At 37.8% G+C, this 27,894-nt stretch overlaps 6 protein-coding genes across 8 annotated transcripts; 3 read left to right on the top strand and 3 right to left on the bottom strand.

Annotated features, from left to right (window-relative positions):
* Nucleotides 1-1,359: 1,359 nt before the first annotated feature.
* Nucleotides 1,360-4,863, bottom strand: LOC140771736 (GCN5-related N-acetyltransferase 7, chloroplastic). The gene is made up of 5 exons (XM_073113382.1): nucleotides 4,498-4,863; nucleotides 3,774-3,929; nucleotides 3,552-3,647; nucleotides 2,817-2,937; nucleotides 1,360-1,689 (listed from the first exon to the last, which is right to left on the bottom strand). Exons 1-5 carry the CDS (start codon nucleotides 4,816-4,818, stop codon nucleotides 1,529-1,531), a joined length of 855 nt encoding a protein of 284 aa, XP_072969483.1. The 5' UTR covers nucleotides 4,819-4,863; the 3' UTR covers nucleotides 1,360-1,528.
* A 598-nt stretch (nucleotides 4,864-5,461) lies between these two features.
* On the bottom strand, nucleotides 5,462-9,004 carry LOC140771734 (tRNA-specific adenosine deaminase TAD3). The gene is made up of 9 exons (XM_073113380.1): nucleotides 8,786-9,004; nucleotides 8,657-8,708; nucleotides 8,485-8,558; nucleotides 8,093-8,214; nucleotides 7,759-7,841; nucleotides 7,560-7,662; nucleotides 6,549-7,013; nucleotides 6,254-6,366; nucleotides 5,462-6,032 (listed from the first exon to the last, which is right to left on the bottom strand). Exons 1-9 carry the CDS (start codon nucleotides 8,844-8,846, stop codon nucleotides 5,870-5,872), a joined length of 1,236 nt encoding a protein of 411 aa, XP_072969481.1. The 5' UTR covers nucleotides 8,847-9,004; the 3' UTR covers nucleotides 5,462-5,869.
* A 390-nt stretch (nucleotides 9,005-9,394) lies between these two features.
* On the bottom strand, nucleotides 9,395-12,253 carry LOC140771735 (glutamyl-tRNA reductase-binding protein, chloroplastic). Its single transcript, XM_073113381.1, has 5 exons — nucleotides 11,756-12,253; nucleotides 11,542-11,622; nucleotides 11,158-11,262; nucleotides 9,944-10,093; nucleotides 9,395-9,768 (listed from the first exon to the last, which is right to left on the bottom strand). The coding sequence occupies exons 1-5, from the start codon at nucleotides 12,164-12,166 to the stop codon at nucleotides 9,544-9,546; spliced, it is 972 nt and encodes a 323-aa protein (XP_072969482.1). The 5' UTR covers nucleotides 12,167-12,253; the 3' UTR covers nucleotides 9,395-9,543.
* A 3,748-nt stretch (nucleotides 12,254-16,001) lies between these two features.
* On the top strand, nucleotides 16,002-19,757 carry LOC140772631 (probable xyloglucan glycosyltransferase 5). Of its 2 annotated transcripts, none has more exons than XM_073114791.1 (6): nucleotides 16,002-16,154; nucleotides 16,377-17,533; nucleotides 17,680-17,988; nucleotides 18,070-18,360; nucleotides 18,455-18,568; nucleotides 18,650-19,757. In XM_073114791.1, exons 2-6 carry the CDS (start codon nucleotides 16,790-16,792, stop codon nucleotides 19,289-19,291), a joined length of 2,100 nt encoding a protein of 699 aa, XP_072970892.1. In that variant the 5' UTR covers nucleotides 16,002-16,154; nucleotides 16,377-16,789; the 3' UTR covers nucleotides 19,292-19,757. The 2 variants fall into 2 exon arrangements, with proteins under 2 accessions (XP_072970892.1, XP_072970893.1); XM_073114792.1 differs by having other exon boundaries at nucleotides 16,009-16,138.
* Nucleotides 19,758-20,571: 814 nt separating this feature from the next.
* Nucleotides 20,572-25,211, top strand: LOC140772620 (preprotein translocase subunit SCY1, chloroplastic). The gene is made up of 8 exons (XM_073114775.1): nucleotides 20,572-20,839; nucleotides 21,534-21,703; nucleotides 22,033-22,418; nucleotides 22,576-22,875; nucleotides 22,957-23,046; nucleotides 23,933-24,056; nucleotides 24,493-24,656; nucleotides 24,769-25,211. Exons 1-8 carry the CDS (start codon nucleotides 20,625-20,627, stop codon nucleotides 24,994-24,996), a joined length of 1,677 nt encoding a protein of 558 aa, XP_072970876.1. The 5' UTR covers nucleotides 20,572-20,624; the 3' UTR covers nucleotides 24,997-25,211.
* Nucleotides 25,212-25,455: 244 nt separating this feature from the next.
* LOC140772187 (protein transport protein Sec61 subunit gamma) lies at nucleotides 25,456-27,665 on the top strand. 2 transcript variants are annotated; one of them, XM_073114119.1, is made up of 4 exons: nucleotides 25,461-25,487; nucleotides 25,522-25,647; nucleotides 25,791-25,906; nucleotides 27,409-27,665. In XM_073114119.1, the coding sequence occupies exons 2-3, from the start codon at nucleotides 25,554-25,556 to the stop codon at nucleotides 25,904-25,906; spliced, it is 210 nt and encodes a 69-aa protein (XP_072970220.1). In that variant the 5' UTR covers nucleotides 25,461-25,487; nucleotides 25,522-25,553; the 3' UTR covers nucleotides 27,409-27,665. The 2 variants fall into 2 exon arrangements, with proteins under 2 accessions (XP_072970219.1, XP_072970220.1); XM_073114118.1 differs by having other exon boundaries at nucleotides 25,456-25,647.
* Nucleotides 27,666-27,894: the final 229 nt, after the last annotated feature.

Below are 27,894 nucleotides of genomic sequence, written 5' to 3' on the forward strand. Positions count from 1 at the left end.
GAACAGTGCATACTATGTTTACCAGTAAACATAAAGCTGTCTTCTTCTCTTGTTTCTTTCTTTCACATGCAATGGAGGGAAGAGGGGGACCCTCCATTCACATGTTGGTCACACTCTTTCTCTATGCATTTAACTCAAGTTCATGGAATTAGTTTCCAAGACTCCCATGAACTGCTTCTTCTACTGTGCTTGTGCTAGGCCTGGTTTGCAAGAGAAGGGCCAATATGATCCTTAAAGACTGTTGCCCTAATTCACCCAAAGTTCACTGCTAGAAAGCAAAACCCCTTGTGCAATTACTGCACATAATCTTTGTTCTACAGTCCACTTCAGACACTAACATCATTTCATTAATATGCAAGTAAGGATAGTGCTGACTCGAAGGCTAAGAATTGGAATAAATTCCGAGATAATTACATCTAGACTTCTTAACACATTAGCCCATTTAACTATGTAAAAATGACGAACATCGCTTTCAGTAGTTATCCGTTAGATTTTTCCGTTAAAATTTCTATGCTATCAATCTTACCAGATATCTGATCAGCCAACAAAATGGGCTTTAGAATTGGATGACATCTCTATTTCCTGTCTCTGTTTATCCCACTTGTCATTTGTGGTTACATACTTATATCACAGTCGAATGCTCTGGTGCTTAAAGAACCCACTGCTTCTTGCAGTCCAAACCCCACAGAATCAGCAGAGGCTAAATCTTGCAGGTAGATCATCTTCTCAAATGTCGATCTCTCATCCCATACTTCCTATAGGAAGAATAATTATACTACCTTAAACTCTCCTCTTCCTAACGATAACGAGGAAGAGGATGCCTAGGATTGTGACATAATATCATCAAAATTCTTCACCAAGATGTGAACCATGTTACAAATGGGCAAGTAGTCACATGGTTTCAAACAAAACAAGCCCAGGAGAGCTGGTACTGACCTGATCCAGGATTGTAATGACTTGTCCTTGCTGTGGGTCTGATGCATTGCTGTGATCTGGTCAAACTTTTTGTCATTTGGTGACAAAAAGCAAGAATAAACAAGAGGAAAACCTTATAGCACACGTAATCTGGTCCAGTGGAACAAGTCTTTCATATAACTTGTTCACGGGAAAAACCCAATGCAACTACACCCAACACCCAATAAATTTCTCTTATCTTATTTCTCTAAAGTGTCTACTATTCTTGCTTTCCGGATAGTTTAACGTCAGTTGAATCCGGACGTGTTGCTTACTGTATGCAAAGGTTTGCATTTGTGAAAAAAATTAACTATTGCTGCCAAGTGAAGACCTGCATGTCCTAGTTATGCTTGTTTTCTATAATTCACATTTCATTGCCTACTTCGTGCTGGTCATCTCAAGGGAAGCAAGAAAAAGGTACGAGTAACATTGTATAAGTACTTCAATCAGAAGTGAAAAAAAATATTATACATAAGAGTTTAAGACCCAATACCTGAGGCTTGAGATTGGGCTTTACATATCAAGATGAGGAAAGTCAAAGAATGCAAAATAGGATTTATTTTAGCTTACAAGGTTATTTTTTTAAATCAGCCCAAAGGAGAAATCGTCGAGGTCGACCAAGGAATCTAGCTCGCCAAGCAGGTTCTTCATCTTCATAAATAAATCCACTCTTCTGGTACAACTTCTGGGCTGCTTTGTTGTCCACAGCAACATGAACATATAGATCAGTTATGCCTGGAAACATGTTTGCAAATATCAAACATGAATACTGATAACTAAAATTGGAAGTCTAATATCAACTGTTTACACAAGAATGAAAGTTCAATCAGTCAAATTATTGGCTAATCTGAATCTAATCTTAGATGATTTGAAAACTAAGTGTACCCTAGGCGCTCAACATTTTATTCTATCGTTCCCTATATAATCTGGTGCCAAGAGTACATGTACAAAGTTCCAGGGAATTATTAATGGCATACCATTCTCAGTCATAGAACTTCTCACCCTATAGAGGATTCATATATTCTAGAGAGACATTTGCAATCTTTTGAAAAATTGAACTCAAGTTTCTAGAAAGAGATTTGCATTCTAGTGGATTCATGCAACCTCAAAGAAGAGTCATGAGACACCTAAGGACCAGTAGGCCATCCACCAGTGTTGCCAATGGTTCCAGTGTAGGATTGTTGCTCCTGTACTAAAATCCTAAGTTCATAGTCATCATAAACTATCCACCTGGGTACTGATCGAGGATTTTGTTGTGCCAGGAAACGGGCCATCACTCGTGCAGGGATGGCATGGGCAACTAATCTTAGAAAGTTTGCCAAGGTTGAAAGGGCAGTAAGGCAATTCCTTGGATTTGCTATAGAGATATCCATTAATCAATCAGCAATCACAAATTTTGACCACTGAAAGTGCTTCCAGTAAGCAAATCTAGAACTTGCTCACCTAGTCAATGGAGAATACAAACATAAAAAACCTGTTATTCCTAAGGTATCACCTTAAGATAACCATTTTGCTGCTGACATGCTACTATGTTGATTCTGACTGATTGAATTGGCATCAAGTGATAATTTCTCCTCTAGATTCTTGAAGTCGGAGTCAAGATTTTTGAAGCATTTGCTACACTCTCAAATTATAATTTTATATAAATACATAATGGCTTCAGGTCGAGGTCATTCTTGCTGACTTTTGACTCACTATAACTTATTTGTGCAACTAAAAATTGACAAGAAGCCTAAGCTTTCAAACATAATTGTTTTCTCCTATTTTCCAAATAACATACAAGAACAACCATGCCAGAAATGCCAAGTGACTGGCCATGACGATCAAAATATTGGATTAAGATAAGCAGAAGAAGTAACCACCCCATTCACGAGCAATTTCCTTGGATTTGGCAACCAATGAGAATCCCAAGCCATTTCTCTGAATTTCCTTAGCAACACATACATTGCTTAGATATGCCCTCATGATATTGCCACCATTTACCTGTTAATATTGATCAACTGTAAACAGCTATTACTAGAACTTTCAAATTAAATATAGAGAAATAACGTCAGAAAGAGAAAGGAGAGAAGAAGTAGCTGCACATCTGACCTTATATAGAGTATAATTTTCACAGTTGACCAATTTCATGGTTTGTAGCATGAATAACATATAAGAATCAGAAGATAAAAATCACCTCGGTGTGAAATAGTTAATTTCTTGACTACTTGTGATTACTTATTGCAAGTAAACTAAAATCCATTCCACTACAACACACGAAGTTAGAAAATGACAGACAAGCCTGCAACAGTAATTTCCTAACTACAAACAACAAGATAAGATTTCTCATGCAAATATACAGTAAGTTGATCCACGAGAATTCCTGGTACAATTCTTATAAGCTTGATCTTTCACATACCTAAATGTGTCATAAAAGCAGGATGGTGCAACAATTGTGGCTTCACATTGGAACAGCATTATATTAAATAATGAGTACAATGAGATATTAATTAGTTTATATGATCATAAGAAATTTAGGCCGATTTACACTGCTCCATTCATGCAAATTATCATCTCTGTTTATGTCTTATCATGGAAAAGGAATGAGATAAGAGTACCTCAGGTCTCTTTCCGGTCAACTCGTCTGCCAGTGAAAGACATTGATTAAGATCTAAAGTCCCAACAACTAATTTGTCCTGTCCATCCTCAGAAAACTGCATATTCAGAGATACCAACTTAAGAGAATTGTACATTCCTGGGGTATCATCTAGACATCAAGCTGTATTTGCATTAGCTATCAAAATGCTGAAAAAGTGGAATTCCATGTGAATAATAAGTACCTTACATGCGGAAGACAGATCATCTGCTAAGCCCAAGTATGGCGATAATGGAAGTGTGGCATTTATACAAGAAACCCTTTTAAATCCTATCCTCTTCCCAGAAATGCGATCCTTTAATGCTTCAAACTCCCGCTCCGCTAGAGCATTTCTATGATCCTAACAGAACTTGACAACAAACACATACCATCAATACTCAATAGATGCAATTCTAGTCAGTAGTTATTCAGCAAAGTGCAAAATACAACTCTACCATTAAGAACCTTAACTAGACCATCTTATATTCTTATGCCATACGAGAAAGCATCACATGATGTGCACAAATAAACTGCCAAGAATTGGAATCACAGTGAAGGGAAACATGGAGTCATGAACATGACAGTTTAAATAACTAAAGTTCTAAATATCGTCAAATGACAAACCATTCTAAAGGTATATGTTAGTAATCGAAGCGTTTATTCTCTTTTGTATTAATATTAATATAATGTAAAGATCCATTCTTCATTGGTTCTTAGAAAAAAAAATGGTATTTTTAGCTTTCCCAGAAAAAGTCTACAAACAATTGTGATCCGTTGACTGTGGGGCAAAAGAAAAAAAGGACCCCGTCATATATCTAAACAATTTTGTACTCAATCACAGATGCCAGATCACTTCTTCCAACCCAACAAACAATATAAAGATCAAGAAATATGCACATAATGTAAAGCCTGATCATAAGAAGGCTCACCTCGACGCCGCAAGATTCGCGGAACTCGTAGAAGGTGCGGAACCGGAGGCGGACGGCGGCCCACAGCTCCTCCTCCGACCAGAACTCCCTCACGGCGAAGGAACTCACATCCAAGGCTAGGGCTTCTCGCTCGCAGAGGTGGGAGGAAGCGCGGCCGACGCCGCCGCGCCCGGGGGAGGAGATCAGATGAGCACATCGGAGCCTTCTCGGGGTAGAAGAGATTAGGGGGGTCCGGGGAGTTCTGAAATTCGCGCGAAGGAGGAGGTGGTCGGACGAGAAGCGTGCGGACGATGTAACAACGGATGAGGAGAGCAGCGCCATCGACTCTGCTTTGCGTTCCTTTCCTCCATGGCTACGAAGGATCGAGTTTTAAATGGTGAGGTAGGTATAGATTCTCGCGGGAGATGGTTAATAGTGAGGTAGAAGCAATATTAACCGTTAGATTAAGTGCGTCGATGAGATTTCTGCGGTAGAGATGGGGCGTAGTCGGGTAGTTGGGAGTGGCCGCGGGATACGGGATTCATTATATCCTCTTCTTTGTTTGTGTGGTAGTTGTGGCCAGCCAGCCACAGCCAGGCACCAAAATGCAAAAAAACGAAATACAATTTTCCATTCGCACCCTATGTTTATGTTAATTATAGTTGACACTTTACACTTTACACTCTGTCTTTTCACTATATCGACTTGGACCCTATAATTTTTAATAAATACAAATACGATAATCTTCCCACCTATATTTACAACTTTTCATTTCAGACCCTGAGTTATACGTTATTACACCGTATCTTTTCGCTATCTTCAGTTTGAACCCTATATTTTTAGTAAATACAAAAACCATCCTGTTTCCACTAATATTTTCGTATTTGCCATTGGACTTTACTGAAAAAACACCCTGATTTATCTGTGATTAAATGAAGAATGCAAAGGTTGAGTTAGAAACAGAGAAAAGATGATAAACCACAAGAAACACATAATCTAGGGTGCAATATAAAAAGAATTCCTTTACAATAATAACTGGTACTGTTGCATGTAATTCGTGATCATTCAGAAACCTGAATAATTTTCTGAGCAAGAACAGGTCGCAAAACAATGAAGATGTTGGATGACAAACACCACGAGAATTTTTGAGTAAGTATGTCAAATAGCAGTGTCAGCAACATAATTTAAGCCTGTGAAAGAGCTACAAGTGTGCACAAGATTTTGCTCTTTAGAACAATTAGAGCAGTGAGATTTTGAAGCCTCCTGCTCTCAAGATCAGAGTGAAATTGCTAGATATAAAATATGGCATGCCTTAAGAAGAATGCTGACCAAGAATTATTGCCGTGTTGATTCTCTCTCGTTGTAAGAATGCATTGACCCAATAACATCTATGTCATGAAGGGTTGTCAGGTATCAAAATCCTGAACACAGAGTAGTGGTGATTCAAGCTTTTCTCTCCATGCAGTCTGTGGACACTGCCAAGAGCACCAGCATTTGGGTTTGGGAAGGCATAGAAGATGCGCCGGATTCTTTGGTGAACAAGCGCCATGGCACACCTTCAATTAGGAAAATTTGTACATATCAAGAACATATGCGAATCTCAAAGTGACAAAATAATGGTTCTAATACTGCAGAAAATGCACATGTCTGTAGATTGCCCATGCTTTCACTTATTATTTTCTCTTGTCTAATTTTCTATGTAGGGGACACGGCCTTGACAAACAATGAGACGCTAGAATGTTTCTCTGGATATGCTGAAAGACAGTTGCAAACTTACATTGTACAAGGCTCCCACACAAGGTAAATATCAAAACCAGTGCATAGATAAGGCCGCGTTGCTTCAGAAGACAAATCACTGTTGCAAGCTTCCGACGCCACGCCTATCTTATTCTGAAATTAATACATATAGGTAACAGAAGGAAAATTCCAACAACTGAAGTTCAATGAGAAAAATAAGACGATAACTTTAACAGAAAAAGAAACCATTCAAGTCCCTAATCTTTACTACATAGGATATAACTTAGTAGCCTGAGAAAAATAAGACAGATCGGAAGTAGAAGGTTGAAGTTTACCTCTAACATCTCTGTCTTCTGTCGTTTCGCCGGACTATTATTGGCATTAAGCTGTGAATCATCATTTGAATTTGAGCTAGGGAATAACTGCATATCCCTCACTGCAGCTCTGTCAATAGCAACTAGAGCAGCATGCCTCAAAGGATGCCACGATATATTGCTCGCACAGTTTATTGAATCCTGATTGTATGGCTTTTGTTTCAACCATCCCCAAGGATTAAGACAGGCAACTTCAGCATATGAACGATTGCATTCATGATGTGAAATCTTTGCAGAAAAGGGTTCTACAGTGTTTGCTAGTATGTTTGCCTTGGTTACAGAAGAGGCAATATCTGTTGCCCCTTCAGCACAGAGATATTCTGAGTTGTTTTCCTCTGAGGAAGAAGGTAGTGAACATATTTGATCACTAGCTTTTGCAATAATGTGCCTGCTCAGTGGATCGACTATGACAGCAGCATTTGTTACCTGAAATATAAAAAGGACTTAAACTGAGTGCAAACACGAATGAGTATATTCTACATGGAACAAGGAATAGCTGTATTTTAGTTAGCTAAAGGTACTCGTGATTCTAGAAGTTGATGAGCTGAAATGATTCAAATACATTTGGAATTTTCTTAGGGGAAAAATGCATCCACTCTGACAAACTTTTGCTTGATTATATTAAGGAATATCTAAGATTGATAATTATATATTGCGATTGATCATATTACATTTCGAAATCTTCCGTGCCAAAGGGACTAGCTCTACAGCATATGACCCCAACTTGTCCTTCCATGGAGGAAAGAACATGGTTAAACTTCATCATAAGTCAAAATTGTACAGAAAAGAGAAGCCATGGTTAAAGAAGAAACAAGCATATGTATTACGGAAAACCAACAGTCTAATCATTGTAAGGCAAAAACTTAGTCCTTGATTCACCATCACATAATTAGGAGGTGAAACCGGAATTTAATGATTGATTGACATACATAGGCAAATGCAGCAGGAGTATGAAGCATTACATCAACATGCCTTATCACCACAATAGCTCAGCTTTGTCAGTTGAAAAGCCATCTTCATGTAACTGTAGATAGATTGAGATTCCTCTTCACTAAATCCAGATATACCTTCTAAACTGTCAGAATTACAGGGGAAAAAAAACAATCAGGGAAGGTATAAACAACGATACTAAATATAAACACCAGCTAATAAAACAGTCGCGAGGTCAAACTTGGTTGGCGGATGGTATGATGTTGGCCAAAGCTTGCACTGTTCTTCCCATTCTTCTTTTGACATAGCAGCAAACTGGGCAACCTACAAGAAATTTCCAGCATGAATAATTTTCTCACATAAGAAGAATCTCTAAGATATGCATGATTTTATTGATAGACATTCTAAGCATAAAAAACCATGAGCCTACGGCATAAATATTAATTCAGAAACCTGATTTGTTTTTTTTTTCATGGTAGAACTACAGATCCATTCTCACCCAAGAAAGATTCTACTTCACCTTCACTAATTAAATATAAGGAAAAGAATTCAAGAAGGAAAGAAGGGCTGCTCACTTTTGCACTGAAAGGACTCAATTGGTAAGCATTCACAAGCTGAAGTATATCACTCGGTATGGCCTCTGCAGGATTTTCATGTTCACTGGAAAGGCATAAGATAACCGATAATTCAACTTTTCCTGCCAAGAAAATCAACGGTTAAAATAGTTTAGAAACCAATTGATTAATGTATATAACCCAAATAGCAAAGAGTAAAGAAATGGAGAGTAAAAAAAAAAAGAAATGTAGCAGTGACAAAACAAATTGAAAAGAAACCACCATTTCTGTTCAATGTAAATAATCATTCTTCTGCTAGAATTATCGACAACGAGAGTGTGCAAACGAATAGCATTTACGAAAAACGAAGAACAAATTTGCTTCCTTTTATTTTTCGAAAAGAAAAGTCGCACCTTCGGAAGTTGTTGTCCTCCGCACTCGCTTAACATGGCGAAGATTCTCAAGTTGGAATACCTGATTCAACTTCCTAATCAACCAAAAATAGGACAAAACCGATCATAGCAAATCCCAAAGAAAGAACATTTCATCAAACAATATCATGACTTGCAGCAACCAAATCACTACCTCACTAGTGTGTTCGCTAGATTCGGCTCGATCTTGGCAGCTAGTACATCAACTGCAAGGAGTAACTACCAATCAAACTGAGTCCTTACGAAATAGGAGGAGGAAGAGGAGGAGGAGGAGATGTTATACCAGTAGATTGTTCGAGAGAGGAAGAAGGCTTCCCAGGGACGTGAAGGATTTCCCACGCCATGGCTTCTCTCGGGCTACGCCTCCACGCTGGAGCAGGAGAAAGGCTTACGTTGCTCTCGCGGAGAAGCGGCCAGTTACTAGGGTTTTTCGGAGGCGAAGAGTGGGTAGACTTGAGCGCGGATGGTGGGCCGGATCGGGTTTGGACCCAATCGGATTCCCGGCCCGACCCGTTTACAAATAAACGAGAAATATAGATAGTGGATTAGTGGATAAGTTGGCAATTATTGCAACATAAGTGCAACTATAGCATAGGATTAGCAATTATGCTTATGTAAATCTACAACCAGTAACCAATAAAATTATCATTCAGAAGTTAAACTCGATTGTTTCATGTCTTTAATGTGATCAGAATATCAGACGGTGCAATTAAGATGTAACATTTTTTTCCAGCATAATTTTGTTTTCATATTAAATTGTAGTGCTTTCACTTGAGAAAGAATAGTAGACAGACAACTTTTAACTCTAGACAAGGGATCCAGAACTTTTGATGATTCATTATTTTGATGCTGTCACAAAATGATTGAGAGTTTCATCGCCACTCTTGCAAAGTACACAAAGAACATAAGTAGTGAAATTAGATTCATGAAAGCCGTGATACAAAACGTAGAAAAAATTGCGGTGTTTCACTCATTTAATCACAAACAATGGTAGACCTCTGAATCAAAATACAACAGCCAAAAAGGAACATACACACCCATCTATCTAATCTTCTTCAAACCCTCTACCTTCTGAAAGTCGGGAACGGCATAGTTCTTTTCAACCTCCCATGCGAGATGAGACATCGAATTGAAAGATGATTTCACTCCCTTCTCATCTGTGACTTCTCTAGGGAAAGGGATTCGGACTGCAAACAATCCTTCGTTGGAATATAAATGCATGTCAAACCCTAGCCTATCAACCCAAATCATCTTTGCATCCATCACCTGCAATCGTAAGTGATACACCAAAGATTAGCTTGTGCACATTATGGATCACTAAAGCTCTACATGGAATTCTGAATTCATTCAAGTATTACCTGCAAATTAATTAAATAATATCTTTCCAACTAGTTTAAGCAACATGTTAATTTCATTGAAGGAATACAAATGGTTTCAATACCTGAAAACCTGATTCCACATAGACATGGCATAATCGCTGGACATCTTCAGCATGTCTAGAATTCATTTCTTCGACAATCTTTTCAGCAAAGTTGCGAAGAGGATCAGGTTCTGCACTTATGTATTCTGATGATGGTACCCAAATTCCATCCTGGAAAGAAAATCATGATGATTCGCGAAAGGTGTTTAGAAACTCAAGTGTAACTACTCATATGTTTCCCAGTCAACAGCATCAACCATCATGCTAAGAGATCAAGACAAATTGAGAACCATCAAATGGTCCTGTGAAAAGAAGACATGCATCAAATATGTGGCAGGTAAAATCTTCCTGTCACAAGATGTATAGGTTCTGTAGGCAGGACTCTCAAATCCGTTCCATCAAATAGAGAAACTGAGAACTATATATTTTCTGATGCTAGACCTTATAAATGATGTAATATAGTTTCAAAAAAAAAAAAAGACAGGCAACAATAAAATCTTGCATCTACAACATTTCTAGCTTTTCAACAAATGCAGTGAATCTGTCAAGTAAACATCTGTGCCATGTAGATCGGGCCACAACATGAGAAGAACTAAAATAAAGTCTCAAACAAACTAAAAGGATCCACAAATCCACAACCAAACCATTAGCAGGAAATCAACACAAAGTTGCCATCAAAATCCAGCCAAAGGCTTATTATCGCACGAGTCAATATTGCCTCATGGAAACCTAGAATAACCAAAAGTTCTTCTAGATGGGAATATCAAATGCAACCAAACATCATAAATGTCAAATTCAGGCTTATTGGCAATTATCAATGAGAAGATGGCTTCAACTTGAGGCAATTAACAAATACAGAAAGAAAGTTTACGTAGAGACTAATAACAAGAAATAAAAGCCACTAGATCATAACACATAATACTCATCAATAACAATGATTAAGGAGATTGATTCATAGAAAGTAGAGAGACCACCATACATTATATCACATGTTTTGACATTACTTAATCAAGTTCTTATAGCTTATATTATTAATTCTCCTAACTCTGTTCAACAAGTACTTTATTGAATAATGAACATGTTAGCATGAAATTAAATGTCATACTGTATAATATTGCATCGCCCATACCATATGACTTGTTATGCATTAACACTTTGCAAGCTTCAATAAATTAAAAGAGCAGAGATGTAGACTTCAAAAATATTAAAGCTTATAACTATGATAACAATCCTACCTCCTTAAAATCTTCCATGTGAAATATGCGCTCCACAGAAATCAAATACACAAGGTCTTGATCTACCTCTTCCCCAAACTTCTTTTCCCATTTTGTGCGAAGCTTCTGCAAGATATAATGCAATAAAGAGATCCTTAAGTTGAAAGACATCAAAGTAGGCAATGTTATAAATTTTGTGCTAATGAGAGAGAAACAAAAACAGATTTAAGTTGGACATAATGTTTTGTTGCCCGAGGACTATCTATTATGAATCAAATTGAAGTACAAGAACATCTACCATGTCGACAATTTGATAAATTTCAGTAACTATGTGCAATGTTAAACATGAATTCTTGTAAGCTAACAACTCTCGGCAAAACGAATATCCAATATGAAAATTATCACCTTCAAAAGCAACCCATCACTGGCTTTAGTCACGTTACCCATCAAGGTACACTGGGGCGTTCTCGAGCCACTCTGCTCAAACTGTTGCCATCACAAAACTACATTAATCATTAAAAACTCTTAACTTTACAACAATTAACGAAATTGGCAATTCTAAAAGTACCAACACCCAGCAAAATCCAATCTTTAGGCCAAAAGAAAACAAACTCAGTACCTCGACATGGAAACTGGATCTCCCATCGACCGCAAACAACCTATCGGGATGGTTAAGGCATAGAGCAGGGGTGCCCTCGGCATCGACGACGAAGCGTGCACCTACACCGAGCGGCCAGCCGTCCTGGGTCAAAGTGGAGAGTGTTCCGGTGGGAGATAGCTCCATGATGGTCCTGGAAATCTCGGCAGGGGAAAGCTTCGTCTTGGGCTCTCCTCTTGCCACGGGCGCCTCGGTAGAAACGGCTTGGAGAGAGCATCGGGGGAGGCGGAGAGAGGAGGAGAAGGCATGGGAGTGGAATCTGGGAAGTGGGTATTGTCGGGGAGGGAGGAAATGAGACTTCTTGGAGAAGGAGAGGGTTGGCGGAGCAGAAGGGAAGGAAGGAGAGACGAGGGTATGAGGAAGGGGAGGCATAGCGCGGTGGGAAGAGAGAGAGAGAGAGAGAGAGAGAGAGAGAGATGGAAAGAATTTTAGGAGCAATTGGAGTTTGGATCAGGAAGAGATGAGATTAGTTCGGAGTCAAAACTTATAACTTTATCTATTTCTTTTCTTCTTCTTCTGCATGGGAAAATTTATACTTATTTTGTTCTTATTATGATTCATGTCATATAAGAAAAAGGAGTTAAATATAATTTATTTTAACAAAGGAGAGAGGCTCCCTGCAATAAAAATAACATGTAGGTGATAATTGCACCAAAAAAATTTATTATAATAACAAATAAATATAGAAATTGTTCTAATAAAGAAATATAGATGTAGAACTTAATCCATTAAGAGCCCATATAATAAATGGGCTTTTCTTCTCATCAGAGTAGGCTGCACCTTGGGCTTAATTAACCTTGTTGACAATTCTTAATCTTGGAATGCACAATAACCTTGAGTAGTTTAAATACAAATTATGAATAATTATATTTAAACCTCTTAAAATATTGCTCATCTTTACATAAACCTCCTAAATTTAGAGGAAAGAAAAAGAGAGATAAATTGAGAACAAAATTATCACTTAATATTTATTTATTTTTATCCACATTATAAACTAGTCTAAGGAGTGAGACATAGTTAAAAGAATCACAACAAACTAGAATTTTATGAATTAATCTTTAAAATTAAATGTATCTAGGTGTATTTTTTAAATAAATAATGTGGGCTTGAGTAGGTCTAAGATTCAAATTTTATTATTTATCTTAGAAAATAAGTTAAGACATAATATATATTTATACAAAATTACAAATATTAATAAAGATAACTTTATTACAATTTAAATTGATTTCATACCCTCAATTATGAGGTAGTAGTACTCTATAGGGGAACAATAAATTTTATTTATTATTATTTTCATAGTGGCATTATTCAATATTTTTTGAATGTAACATCACATAAAGTTCATTTACATTTCATGACATAATTGGCACCCCCCCCCCAGCCACATTGATTGGGTCAGAGATTTTTGCTTCCCATGAGTAATGCCCCCCCTTCACAAGTTGAGTTCTGGTGCCTTAATAATCGTGCTAGCTATTTTGGCCTAAACTTTATGGAAATGAATAAATTATATATATATATAAGAAAAAAAAACCTAGGTGTTAGGATTGGATCTAGATTTATATATCAATGAATGGCGAATCTTGATGACCTAGCATGGCTTGTCTGCTAATCCGAAGACCACCACATTCTCATTCGGTTAGAACTACGATATTAAGTCTCACGGGGGAAATTTCTTTTGCCGCTAATTAGGTCATAAAAAAAGTACAAAACAGTGGAATTGGGTTTCTCTATTTTATCCGGTAACATTATAAATTTTATCTCTCTATTAGATCCAAAGCATGCTGAATAGAAACAGAATTCTTATATTGAATTGCGTGCTAGATCATGTGATCATAATTATTTATTCCAAGGAATCTAGAAATGGTGATCCCTAACTATCACATTGGAGGAAAACAACAAGGTAAACTAATCTTGTTCGGAGTTGACCAATCTTAGATCACAATCTTTGATCTCTTAGGCATTAAATCTATAGCTGTGAACTCTGTTTTTCTTCCTCGAGCCCTCGAAAATTGAAATCCATGTGGTAATTAATGAAGCCAGGTATGTGATTAGTTAGACAATCTTATGGCCACTCTGTCTCAACTATTTGATTGGTCTTCAGATGCTTGTGTTATTGTCGGTGGCTTAATCTAACCCAAATATTAGCATTTACAAAGATGATAGGAGGAGATTTAAATGTCATTTATAGTTGGTCAACAGGTTAAGGGTAATGAAAGATGAACACTAATAAAATTTTAACTTCAAAGCTTTCACCCCTGTGAATTTTCTTTATAGCTCTATTGTTTTATTTCATTTTACTCCCTTTAATATCTAATTTGATTTCGTTATATTTAAATCTCATAATTGAAAAAAAGAAAGAAAGATTAAAGGGGGATAATTTTGATATTTATGGGTTCATATTGGATCCGATAAAGTGGCAACTTTACAAAATAGGCCAAGGCTTTTCTGCGAATTACCATCCCAGACCCGGGTGTTTGGGATTTCGCATAAAAGCCCAAGATCCAGCAGTCCAACACGCTGCTGCTTCCTGGATCCTCCTAAGATCGCACGGAACTCCACGCTACAGTGCCCGGCCACGTGTCGCGGATGTCAATACACGAGCCGTGGGCCCCATAAACCTGCCACGTCACCCCCTCCACGGGCCACGCCGAGGCATCCATCTCATGGCCATGTCTGGCCGCGGTTCCCTTCTGTCGGTGGCCTCCTCCTCGGCAAAGGATCGCCGATTCGCTTCTCCCCCGCGGGGCCCACCAGGTCCACAGCTCCGTTTGCTTCCGACCCTGGTCAACGAGTAATTGACCCCACGCCCCCTTGCAAGAGATGCCGAGGAATATGCCATCTCTCTTTTAATTAATTAATTAATTTTTTTTTTTTTTTTTAAAAGTTTCTAATCTCTTACACAAATAACGTAATTCTCTGGGGGGGTGTAAATCCCAAATTAGCCATGAGAGAATCTAGGCGACACCACCAGCGAATCACATCCCTTCTTTATCATTTATAGTATCATTCTTCCCATGATTGGATGGAAAAAATATTACTTTTTTGTTATCCCAAAGATACCCAGAATTAATTATTGGCTTTGGCTCTTGCTTAAACACAATGGTGGATTTAATCCTTTCAGTAAGTGGAGTTGTGTTAGGAGAACACCATGAATAAACTTTGAGGGAGAAAAGAAAGGTTCTTTGGATGATCAATGGCTGCTGCACTGTAAGTAACCTTATTGCAGAAATTAAAATTTCTTTTTCAACGTCTGAGAAGGACTCAGACAAATATTCTAAGAAGAAAAGTTTTGATCAAAATAGGAAGACAAATTTATTTATTTTAAAAAAGAAGAAGGATGAAGAGTTGAATCATGTGCAATATTGTGCATTGGATTCGCATCTATAAATAATTTATCATTTAGTTACATATGTCAAGATTATTGACCAAGTTCTGATTTGCTCCTTGGACCATTAATGGATCTTTATTTTAAAGTCTTGTCGATAAATAAAATCATAAATTATATTTTAATTTTGTATCATTTTTACCCTATTAATAAAAAAAGTTGACATATGCACCTCGTGAGTTATCTAATTAGATTATTAAGCTCTCTCCATTAGAAATTTTTATTAAAAATTTAGCAAATTAATTAGCTGGACAAAAATGCTTTTACTTTTTCTTTGTTTTTACTCGTTAGAAGTCAATTTTGAAGGAATTCAAAGAAATTATTGTAAAAGGGAATAAGGGTAATTTTGTCCATTGATTAAATTGGTCAAAAATTTAAAATTATTTTTATTATAATTTGTAATGAAATCTAGACAAAGAACTTAGTGATATATTTAAATAATTTAGGAACGTACCCGTCTACTTTTTCTTTTCTTGAGGGACTGCAATAATTGAGAGGATTAGAGTGTAATTAATCTTTTATTTATTATTATCTTTGTTACACAAATTTAGTAGTAATCTTTGTTAAATCTTTCCAAGGAAAAGAGGGTAGTTAATAAGAGGAAAAGAAAAAAAAGAGAGCAAAGTTAAAGTAAAGAAAAAGGAATGTTCTGACTCATAGCAATGTATCCATCTGTCCATCTGCTAGCTTTGCTGCTGGTAAAAGCCTTGAATTTTAAGCCATTGGCTGGTTGGCCCCTTGCATACTTTTCACTGTAGACTACTACTAATTACTCAATCTTAAGATAAAATTATCTCTATAATGTACTCATCTTCTTGGTTAGGCCCTACTGGTACTCTCTCTTTCTCTCTCTCTCTCTCTACATTTATATATGGTTGGGAGCAGCTCAAAGCTCCAAAACAGTGCAGTGTCCCCTGGCATCTCTCCTCTTGGATCTGAAGCACAAAGAAATCACACAGGTGGCTGCATTCCACTGTAAAGTTCCATCCTTTAGCGCTTCTCAAATAAATTTTAGTTCCTTCTTGCTTTGTTTGTTTATCTGATCTTATCCATGTTAGGTAGCAAACCCTCAGGTGGGTTTATTGTAGTATCACCACTTTTGTCTTCTCCGTCAACCATTTCTTGATGCTTCCAGGATTTTGTTTCTCTTGTGAGAAATTTGATTGGGTGCTATTTTGTTTGGTTTCCTGTGGACAGCCCAGGGAGGGAAAGGAAAAGGAGGTGGAAGGAAAGAGAATCACATTAATCCCGTGGTAAGATCTGTAGAGGTTGGTGGAGAAAGGTAGGAGGATTTCATTGCCCAGAGCTACTGTATAATGCCCACATGCTCTGGAGCTTTACAACTGAAGATACCTTTCCTCAAAGTGCTGTCTTTGGGGAGCAGAACCCTAGTGCAAGGTCATTTTGTTCGCTCCCTCTTGCTCTTCCTTTGCTGCATTTTGTCTCCAATGTTGTAGTCTCAAGTGAATAATTAGTTCCTGGTAGAAAGATCTGATTTTGATGTGGGAGATCGAGGGTTCCTTGATTCTATAATCTGGGTTGTTGAGGTTTGGAGGAAATTTCGAGGTTTTAGCTTCTGAGTGGCTTATCCTAGCTTAGAAAGGTCTCAAATGGCTCCTCCAAGCCTGGATCTTTCAAATTGGTGGGGAAAGGACACTAGAAAGGGCACACCTGTCGTTGTAAAAATGGAGAACCCGAACTACTCTCTTGTTGAGATTGATGGCCCTGAGATTGCTGCCTTCCAGCCTATGGACAAGGGCCGTGGGAAAAACGCAAAGCAGTTCACTTGGGTCTTGCTCCTTCGGGCGCATCGAGCAGTGGGGTGCGTTGCTTGGATGGGGGCTGGCTTCTGGGCACTTCTCGGAGCCATCAAGAAGAGGCTGATCCATCACCGGGAAGTTTCCACAGAGAGCGATAAGTCTGGCAAAGGCAAGCTACTGTTTAGGTTCCTGAAAGGATTCTTGTTGCTCTCACTAGCTATACTTGCTTTTGAGATGATTGCCTACTGGAATGGGTGGCATTTCCAAAAGCCCAAACTGCACTTACCGGAGAATTTCCACATTCCGGAGACTCAAGAGATCCGAGGGTGGATGCACACTGCCTACCTGTCATGGCTTTCTTTCAGAGCTGACTACATTGCCTACCCGATTCAGGTCTTGTCAAACTTCTGCGTCGTTCTTTTCATGATACAGTCGCTAGATAGACTGGTGTTGTGCCTAGGATGCTTCTGGATTAAGTTCAAGAAGATCAAACCTAGGATTGAGGGTGATCCTTTCAAGTCGGACGATGTCGAAGGTTCAGCAAGTGAGTACCCTATGGTTCTAGTCCAGATTCCGATGTGCAATGAGAGGGAGGTAAGCTCCTAAGCTGCATAACTATGACTCTAGTCTCATATGTTATTATATTTGTTGTGAGATTTGAAGTGTCCTATCTGGTGTCTTATTTCAGAATGCTGTTCCTTAGAATGTATTTCAGGTCTTAAAGTTTGAATGTATTTCAGGTCTACGAGCAATCAATTTCTGCTGTCTGCCAGATTGATTGGCCGAAAGATCATTTGCTAATTCAAGTGTTAGATGACTCAGATGATGAAACTATTCAACTTTTGATTAAATCAGAGGTATCCAAGTGGAGTCAACGTGGTGTAAACATTGTCTATCGACATCGGTTGGTTCGAACTGGCTATAAAGCAGGGAATCTTAAATCTGCCATGAGCTGTGACTATGTCAAGGATTATGAATTTGTCGTCATATTTGATGCCGATTTCCAACCAAACCCTGATTTCCTTAAACTAACGATTCCACATTTTAAGGTGATAATATTTTCCTACGAAGGTTCATAGAAACCTGCTTAAATATTCCACTACACTAATTATGCATTATTCATGATGCAGGGAAATCCTGATCTTGGGCTAGTTCAAGCACGCTGGAGTTTTGTGAATAAGGATGAAAATCTATTAACCCGTCTTCAGTACATCAATTTATGCTTTCACTTTGAAGTGGAGCAGCAGGTTAATGGAGTTTTCCTGAATTTCTTTGGCTTTAACGGAACTGCTGGTGTTTGGAGAATCAAAGCATTAGAGGACTCTGGGGGTTGGCTTGAGAGAACTACTGTGGAGGACATGGACATTGCTGTTCGCGCTCATCTCAATGGTTGGAAGTTCATCTTCCTAAATGATGTCAAGGTGCACATCTTGGTACATCAGCCTTGGGAACATTTATAAGTTAGATACTCAGATCTGGAAGTTTTTAATTATTTGTTCTGAATGTGACTGCTAGGTTCTCTGTGAATTGCCTGAATCTTACGAAGCTTACCGGAAACAGCAACATCGGTGGCATTCCGGCCCAATGCATCTTTTTCGTCTATGTCTTCCTGCCATCATAACTTCTAAGGTCTGTCATCTTTTATAAGTACTTGTGATATTCCTTTCTTGCTATAGATGTTACTGAAGAACCTACTAATAATTTATGCAGATATCCATATGGAAGAAGGCAAATTTAGTCCTGCTCTTTTTCCTCCTGAGGAAGTTGATCCTTCCCTTTTATTCTTTCACATTATTTTGTGTCATACTGCCTCTTACTATGTTTGTTCCCGAGGCTGAATTACCGCTTTGGGTGATCTGCTATGTGCCTGTTCTAATGTCCTTTCTCAATATTCTACCAGCACCGAAATCTTTCCCCTTTATTGTCCCTTATCTGCTCTTCGAGAACACCATGTCAGTCACCAAGTTCAATGCAATGGTCTCTGGACTGTTCCAATTGGGGAGTTCATATGAATGGATTGTTACTAAAAAAGCTGGAAGGTCATCAGAATCTGATCTTTTGGCAGCAGAAGAGAGGGACTTGAAGCCTGTAAACCATCCTCAGATCCTTAGAGGGGTTTCTGATAGCGAACTCGTCGAGCTGAGTAAGTTGAAAGAACAACAAGACGCAGCAACTCCTGTCAAAAAGGCCAATAAGATATACATGAAGGAGCTGGCTCTCGCTCTTCTCCTACTCACTGCTGCCGTCCGCAGTCTTTTATCTGCTCAAGGAATTCACTTCTACTTCCTCCTATTCCAAGGTGTGACCTTCCTTGTAGTTGGTCTTGATCTGATCGGCGAGCAGATCAGTTGATACTAGAAGGAGAATGGAAGGTGGAAATTGTTCTCTGTTTGCATCACACAAGCTGCCTTTCTATGGGAAAAAAGAGAGTTATATGCATGGACAGAATATTGACTACATATCTCGTAAGTATCCATATTGAATTCATTCTTCAGCTTCGTTCGCAGTGAGGGAGGACGGCAGCTCCCACAGAAATAAGAAAGTCAATCCATTTAGAGTTATGATAGGTTTATTTTCATCTCTTTCTTCTTTCTCGATTCAATCTGTTACACAAATGCTGTTCTCTTTAAGTTAGTGTTATCAAAGATGACTGCTACTTGGTGCAAATTGGAATCAACTATGTACTAGTAGAATAATGAACCAAGGTGGTATGCATAAAAGGCAAAGGGGTTTACTTCTTGTTTTCCCACTCAATATACTGAAACTATGTAACAGTTATCTGGGTATTTAATTTATTCAGTCCATCTTAAAGTTGGAAGAGATACTCTGTGGTTCTGTGCTCATTGTTCAGTCCTAGTGGTTTCCTTGTGGCTTTATTTCCAACTGTGGCATTCAATTAATGAAGGCAGTGTGATCACAATAGAAACAGACATGCCATTGGATACTTGCATGATGGCTGAGATCATATACATTATATAACTTGCAAAAAATCTAGTTGATGACAATGAAATGAATAATTAGCTATAGTTTTCATCCACTTGCCTAATGATTGTGCCACTAAGAAAATATAAGTATAAAAAGAATGCAGAGTGTTAAACTGGAGATTTTTACATAATTACCACTACATTCTTTATTAAAATTACTACTATTATGATTAATGTTTTCAAGAATATTCCTAATAGATTATTATTAAAGTTAATAAAAACATATAAATGATTTTTCCCTCTTTGAAGTTTAGAATATAAATTTGATTAAAAATTATTATCTCACATAAAATAAGATATAGTTTTTTTTGGATCTAAAATACATTTTAATCATGATTTAGTTAGATTTAACTAATGGAATAATATTTTTGAAAGAGCACAATAATTTTAAAAGTAATAATATTTTGAAAGTTTTAAAGCTTCCAACTGAATAATGTTTGGATGATTTATGTCGGATCAAACTATACAGCGGCTTATCGGATCCATTTCTCGCGCCCAATTCAATCTAATTCTACGTATCACCCTCACCAACGGATAGGCTGAGATGATGACTATTCCTCCAATGGTGCGTGATCGTTGTCGTATAAGACGTTCTATGCGGACATTCGGATGAGATGATCCTCGTCAATATCCCCTACCCACACAATCCTAGCATTTTTATTTGGAAGCAGAGAAGGGGAAGAGGAGCAGTGTGCGACATCATGCTCTTATCTGTGCGGGAACCTCCTCTCTCCTCTTCTCATGGCTTTCTTCCGCGCTCTTCCTTCTCTTCTTCTCGTCTTCGAGCTCTTCCCGCCTCCTCGAGGCCGCTGAGGCGGTTCATCAAGGCCTCCTCTTTGGTGGAGAGAGGACTCAGAAAAGGACCCACTTGGAAATCTCTCCTCCAGTTTGATTCCAATGGTAGCAGTAGTGGAAGGTGCGTTTGTTTGGCCTTTTTTCCAGTTGGGTTTTCTTCTCTATCGTTAAAACTTGAGATTTGGGCGAAAATTTATTTTCGGTAGCTGTAATGAGTGTATTCGAATAATATTGGACAGGAATCTAGTGGTAGGTGAGGGGGAACTAATGAAAGTTTCTTAATGTGGGAAATGACGTTGACACCAAGGACAATTAGGATTTGGTGGGGGGGAGTAACTAGAAGAACGATTTTGGCAACTTTACTGGGGGCACTATTCGAGGAAATTTTGTAGGTTGAAAGAATATTGGGAAAGAAAAAAAGGCAATGAGAAAAATGGTAGGAATGATGGTGAGTATGAGAAGTACTGTGGTACACTAATGGCATGTTATTTGCAGAGGCACCTAAAGCTTGTATTTTTTGATTGGGAGATAATAAGGATGCAATTTTTTTTAAAGAATTTTGAATAGTGGTTAAATTCTGTTGTAGCTATCGTATAGTGCCCGTGATTAGTTGGCAAACTCTTATGTTGTAGCTATCGTATGGTGTTTCACATTTGGGCTTCTACATCTTAACTTTTCCAACATCAAAGAGTATGGAATACATAGAAATTCACTTGCCCTCTTATTTGCGCCGGCATTATTGGAATCAAGTTTTTATGTCAATATTTAGTTTTGATATTTCATAGTTTGGCACCTGGCTGATTTATCCCTTGCAGATGTGATCAACAAACCATTGGCTCTGATTTTGATCCTTTGGGTCTTAACAAGGATACTTCTTCGGGTTTTGATGCTGCAGTAGGGAGTGTTCTTCATTTCTTCTCTCAAGCATTTGAAAGTACATCAAGTTCCAAAAGGGATAAATCTCCACTTAATCGAGGAGTAGCAGGTCTGTTTTGTTCTACAATTAGATCAAAATGTTCAACAATTATGACCCAGGATATTTGATTAAAATAAGAACTTTTGGCAAAGTAGCAAGCGATAGTTCTGCTTTATTCTGTTTCCTATCATGACAATCTATATGGGAGGGGATCCAGCTTTGAAGTTGGAAGAATACTGTTGTTAAACTTCTCAGAATCATGATCCATGGAATTGGAAACATAGAGAATTGATAGAGAATATATGCTTAATGGGAACACCCATCTATTAGTCAAGCATTAAACAACTGTCATCCAAAACTTCCAGTAATTTAATTGACATTTATGTTTTCTATGGCAGCTGCAATTGAGGATAGTTCCATTGACATTGGCGATTTCTTCAAAGGTCCTCTACCTGGCAAGTTCCTGATGCTCTTGGGATATTTAACTTTATCTCGACTTGGAGTATATGTACCTTTAGGTGGAGTAAACAGAGAAGCATTTGTTGGTAATTTGGACCAGAATAGTCTGTTAAGCACTTTAGATTCATTTTCTGGCGGTGGCATTGGTAGGCTTGGAATCTGCTCGCTTGGTATTGTTCCGTTTATCAACGCACAAATTGTGTTTCAGCTTCTTGCTCAGATATACCCTAAATTGCAAGATCTTCAGAAGAGAGAGGGAGAAGCAGGCAGAAAGAAAATTCTTCAATATACACGTTATGCTTCAGTAGGATTTGCAATAGTCCAGGTAAAACACTAAAACTTTCCCATCTCAGTGACGCATTTTGCATAAAAATAATTTAGTTGCCCAATGTTTATTTTTCCTGTTGCTCCTGTGGATTTGGCTATAACTTGTAATCTTGATGATATATGAAGATTCCTGTTACTTTCTGCTTTCATCGCAGGCTATTGGACAAGTACTTTATCTTCGTCCATATGTAAGTGACTTCAGCACAGAATGGGTTCTTTCTTCGGTGACATTGTTGACACTTGGTTCAGTATTTACTACTTTCATTGGGGAAAGGATATCTGACCTGAAACTTGGAAACGGGACGTCCCTTCTTATATTCACTAGCATTATATCATATTTGCCAGCTTCATTTGGACGAACATTTGCACAAGCGTTTCAAGATGGAAATTACATAGGACTTGCCACAATTATGTTCTCATTTTTCCTGTTAGTTCTTGGAATTGTATATGTACAAGTAAGTGAACTTCTTTATTTTGTACAATTACTTGGATTTTAATTTTTAATGTGCTAATAAACGTCAGATGAAGGATCTCAGGAAGCTGAGAGGAAAATACCACTCAACTATGCTTCAAGATATAGCAGCAGAAGTGGAGGCCCCCAAAGATCAGCCTATCTTCCTTTCAAGGTTTGTAATCTTTTCTTGCACATGTTACTCAAAGTGTGAAGAATTGTTACTTATTTTTGAGATGCAGTTTAGAGTGTTTAGTTGCAGGGATCTGCATCAAGCTAATTGTATGGTCTAAGAGTTTTGCATGAAAAGTTCCATTTGGTAATTTAATTATTGAAGAGACTATTTGGAATGAAATTTCCATGTGCACATGACTAACTTTTGACTATATCATATAAAATTTGTGCAGCTATTTACCAAAACTGATACTTATCATAATATTGGTAATGCCCTTCATAATCATGATAGCTAATTAACCAAAATTTACCATATGACTCAGTTCTTCATACAAGCATCAATTTTCAGAAACTTGAAAGTTGAAATCTACTTTACTAATTTTATTCTGTTGTGGGGCTTGCAAACACATACTAGATCATTTTGGTAATACTCTAATTATAAGCAACCAAGCAACTAAATGGCAGATTGTCAGCATGTACATGTTAAGGATACTCACATAATGATTGACTTGATAAGACTTTGGTTTATATACACATGCATATTTAACAAACTAGAAATTGCAGCATAAGTTCTGTTGGTCTTTTGCAGCTATTTATGTGGCCTTCAACTTAATGTCTACTGGATGCAAGGTAGAAAGCATCCATGATGAAATGGTTATTAATTTCAATTGGCTTACATGATCATAAACCTTCAAAGCCAATTTTAGATATCAAGTTGGTGACTGAATGAAGAACTCAGTTATTTAATAAACGGAAGAGTCATTTCTGACGTCATATAATCATACATTCATACTATCATTTCTCAACTTTTCAAGATAATTTTGATCTGGATATGTTTTACTTCAAGTTCAATAATTGTACTATTCTCACTAACATATTTTAATCAGGTTAATAGTTCTGGGGTGATGCCCATCATATTTTCCACATCTTCAATGGCTTTGCCTGGTACACTGGCACGGTTCACTGGTGTAGCTGCTCTGAAAAGTGCTGCAGTTGCTTTAAACCCAGGAGGTACTTATCTGAAATTTTTAATCCATTGGATCTCTTTTAGAGAAGCAGAAACCAAGTCCTTTTTTATTCGTGGATCTTATAATTCACAGTTATATCTTCTTGCGTTGGAAACTCCCATTCTTATCAGTAGAATGGATGTCTATTTTGATGTCTCATGCTGAATTTGAATACTTATAAGAAGCTAATTCTAATGCCCAACTTTTGGTCCTGATGGAATAGCTTATGTTTCCTAAAACCGATATGATCCCTGCTGTCCCTTCATTGATTTATGAAATCACAGCTATTCAGCAAAAGACTTAACTCTGTATTACATGAGACATGTTAAAAGTAAGTTTGGTGATAATTTTGACCATTCAAATAATAGTTAACAATTATAGCATCTAATGTTGCAATATCTCTTTTCCAAGGTTGTCTCTCAGCTGATTATTTCTTTCAGGTGCTTTATACCTTCCGACGAATATATTGCTTATAGCTTTCTTTAACTACTACTACACATTTCTTCAATTGGATCCTGATGATGTAAGCGAGCAATTGAAGCGCCAAGGTGCTTCAATACCACTTGTCCGACCTGGAAAAAGCACCGCTGCTTTTCTTAAAACAGTAAGTAGCTTCCTTTATTAATCTCACTCTTGTTCCATGCTCTAGATTTTCTCTCATCTGTCTCCTTATTGTCTTGAAAGATGAAATGCTCTATGATTTTTATGCTTCTTAGGTTCTTAGCCGGATATCAGTTCTCGGCTCCGCTTTTCTGGCAGTGCTGGCTGCTGGCCCAGCTGTAATCGAGCAAACCACCCATTTAACTGCGTTTCGAGGTTTTGCTGGAACATCTGTGCTAATCCTCGTCGGGTGTGCAACCGATACTGCAAGAAAAGTTCAGGCAGAAATAATTTCTCAGAAGTACAAGAACATTGAGTTCTATGACATCAATCGTGGCCCGTGAACGAGCTCAAGAATTTTTTTTCTCTTTCTCTGCCCCTTTGATGTGGAGTTTATTTGGTGGCTTCAGTAGAATTAGCTCAAGAATTTTGTCTCCTTATTATATATTTTTTTGTATGCAATGTAAATAAAAAAATGGTTAAGAATTATTATTTGTTGACCATCACCATTTTGGTTTTTCTTTTTTTATTAACGAGTTTTGAGATGTCATCCGTTCCATATGTCAGAAAGATTAACTATAATGTGTTATTTAGGGGAGATTTTTATTTTTTATTTTTAAAAACAGGGGGTTGAGACTTGAGTCGTCGTGATTCGTGAATGATAGAATTGTAGGGTGTGAATTGTTCTATCGTAGGAAAAAGTAGGGTTTGCAAATATAAGGCCCGACCCGACCCGACCCGACCCGTTAAGCTCTTTATTTTACTCCTCCTAAACTACGAAGTTGCGGCTTTTTCTCTCGTCTCTTCTCGATCAAGATCCAAGCGTTTCGTCGCGCTCTCTCTCTCTCTCTCTCTCTCTCTCTCTCTCTCTCTCTCTCTCTCTCTCTCCCTTCCGATCGACATGGATGCGGTCGATTCCGTCGTCGATCCCTTGAGGGAGTTCGCCAAGGACAGCGTCCGCCTCGTCAAGAGATGCCACAAGCCGGATCGCAAAGGTTGGCCGTCCGATCTCTCTTTCTTCTCCTCCCTCGTGTTCTGTATCTCGTGAGATGGATCTACGGGATGTCTTCCCGTTTATTGACATGTGTGATGTTTGTTGCTTCGATTCTGATGGGAAATTTTAAATTTGATGCGATAGAGTTCACGAAGGTGGCGGCCCGCACGGCGATTGGGTTCGTGGTGATGGGATTCGTTGGATTTTTCGTGAAGCTTATCTTTATCCCGATTAATAATATCATCGTCGGATCTGGTTAGGTAAGGCCTCCTGATAAGGTGTTTCTTAATCTTTGTTTCTCTCTTGTGGAAAATTTGATTTCCAAAAGCATTGCAATTGTAATCGTGACGAAATCCAAGGTTACGTATCATCTTCTAGGTTACACATTTAGCGTCCTTTTCTTGCGGTATAATTGAATAATTAGATCCAAGTATACCCCTTTAACGGTATTGAGAGAGCAGTGGTATGCCTTGCCAAGTCTCAACCATGTTCGAGTTGGAAGTTAGGAAATTTAAAGAAAGTTCCTTAGGATATAATAATAATCTCTTTATCCTAGATTTTGGTTTCTCTTCCTATTTCTCGTATTGGTCTGATCTTTTGTCACAAATGTAGTTCTTATGAATGGCAATAAATCCAGAAAATTTTGTGAGAAATGATCTAGCCATTTTGGGAGAAAATTGAAACTCTGGTTCTGATAAGCAAAAATTTTCCACTTGGTTTTCATCTTTACTTGATTTCTGATTTGTGAATTTTACATTGTTTCAATAGTTTCACCATATCACATCATATGGGTGATTTAGATGTGTGGTTTGCAAGTCACGATGGATCAATTTTTGAGAAAAAATGGAGTATCTTTTTTTACTGTAAGAGAATTGAATTCGTAAGCCAACTCACCAATCTTGGCTAGTGAGTTGGCTGAGCTGGCTAAGTCGACTAATCAAGCATGGCAGCACTAGTCCTTGACAGGCTGAGTATAGGTGCATAGTTCATGTAGATAGTGGATCCTTGATCCCTCAGTGTCTTTGAGTCTTTCTGTCACTTTAAAACGATCAAGTGTTGATTATACCCTCTGTGATTTTTGACTATGTATGAGGTGAAGTAACTAATGTTCAGCTACTTTAGCATGCTTCCTATGACCATGAGGGACTCTGACTCATTATCTCCTAGGGAACCTCTGAGTTTTACTAAATTGTTTGCACTTCATATTGGCGTTTTCTTTGTGTAATTGACTCAGTTAAAAAAACTGTTAATATTTCACTATTTTTTTAGATTAGACTAATATGAGAAATTTGATTACTCTTCAATTATGTTGTTGTCATCCATGCAAGGATATGGGTAGCTTTAGGGTTGCTCTACATGCATAATAAATGCATGTAGAACTTTGTATTATTCATTTTGCCTGTACTGTTTCTCCATGTGGGTTTATCCCATCTATGCTTCAGCTTTCTTAGAAAGCTGTATTGATGCTGATATCAGGCCATTTGAAGGGACTGGATATAAACGGAATTTGAGCAAGCAGAAGCTTAACTCTAACTTCGTTGTGGTGTTTCTTAAACATAACATGCACATAGCTTTTGTTTGACTTTCATAGGAATCTCACTTTATCTTGTAAACCTGTCTGGCGTTTTATCTTTATCTTTATGGTTGAAATTACATATAGTATGTCAGTATGATAGTTTCTTGTATCTGTTTGCTTTGGTTCGTTTGACATTGATTATGATATGATCAGCTAAGCTCAAGTCTTCATCTGATTTTGTTGCAGGGCGTAGGCTAATCTGAGCATCAAGGGGAATGGGGACAAGCACTCACTTGTAGACATTAGATGTTATTGACGTTAGAGGAACATCCCTGGATACATTCTCTTTCAAGACACTATTTCCTTCTTTCTCTGCTTTGTGGATTGTACTTCTATGCTTTCAAATCCCATGTTTTCTAAATATTAGAAACGGTTCGTTCCCCTTGGCATGGTTAATTTGTCCTCTTATAATAATTATATGCCAAAATTTTCATTTAGTTTTCTGTCTTCTAGCTACAAAATTGTGGTTCTGTCAACTAATCTTTCTTGAAACTAGTTTCTTGTGGTAAATTTAATGCCTAATCGGTGGGCTTTCAATACTATTAGCACTCCAGGTGTCCCTGGAAACAGTTAATCTTACGAGGATTTTACATCCAAAGAAATTGCTGCTAGGCCTATTTTCGAAGCTCTCTTGTTGTTGGGCTTGGGTTTGGCCAGATCGTGTGAAACCCA

This window comes from Typha angustifolia, chromosome 12 (genome assembly GCF_048772165.1).
Source record: "Typha angustifolia cultivar Huaian chromosome 12, ASM4877216v1, whole genome shotgun sequence".
NCBI classification, from domain to species: domain Eukaryota; kingdom Viridiplantae; phylum Streptophyta; class Magnoliopsida; order Poales; family Typhaceae; genus Typha; species Typha angustifolia.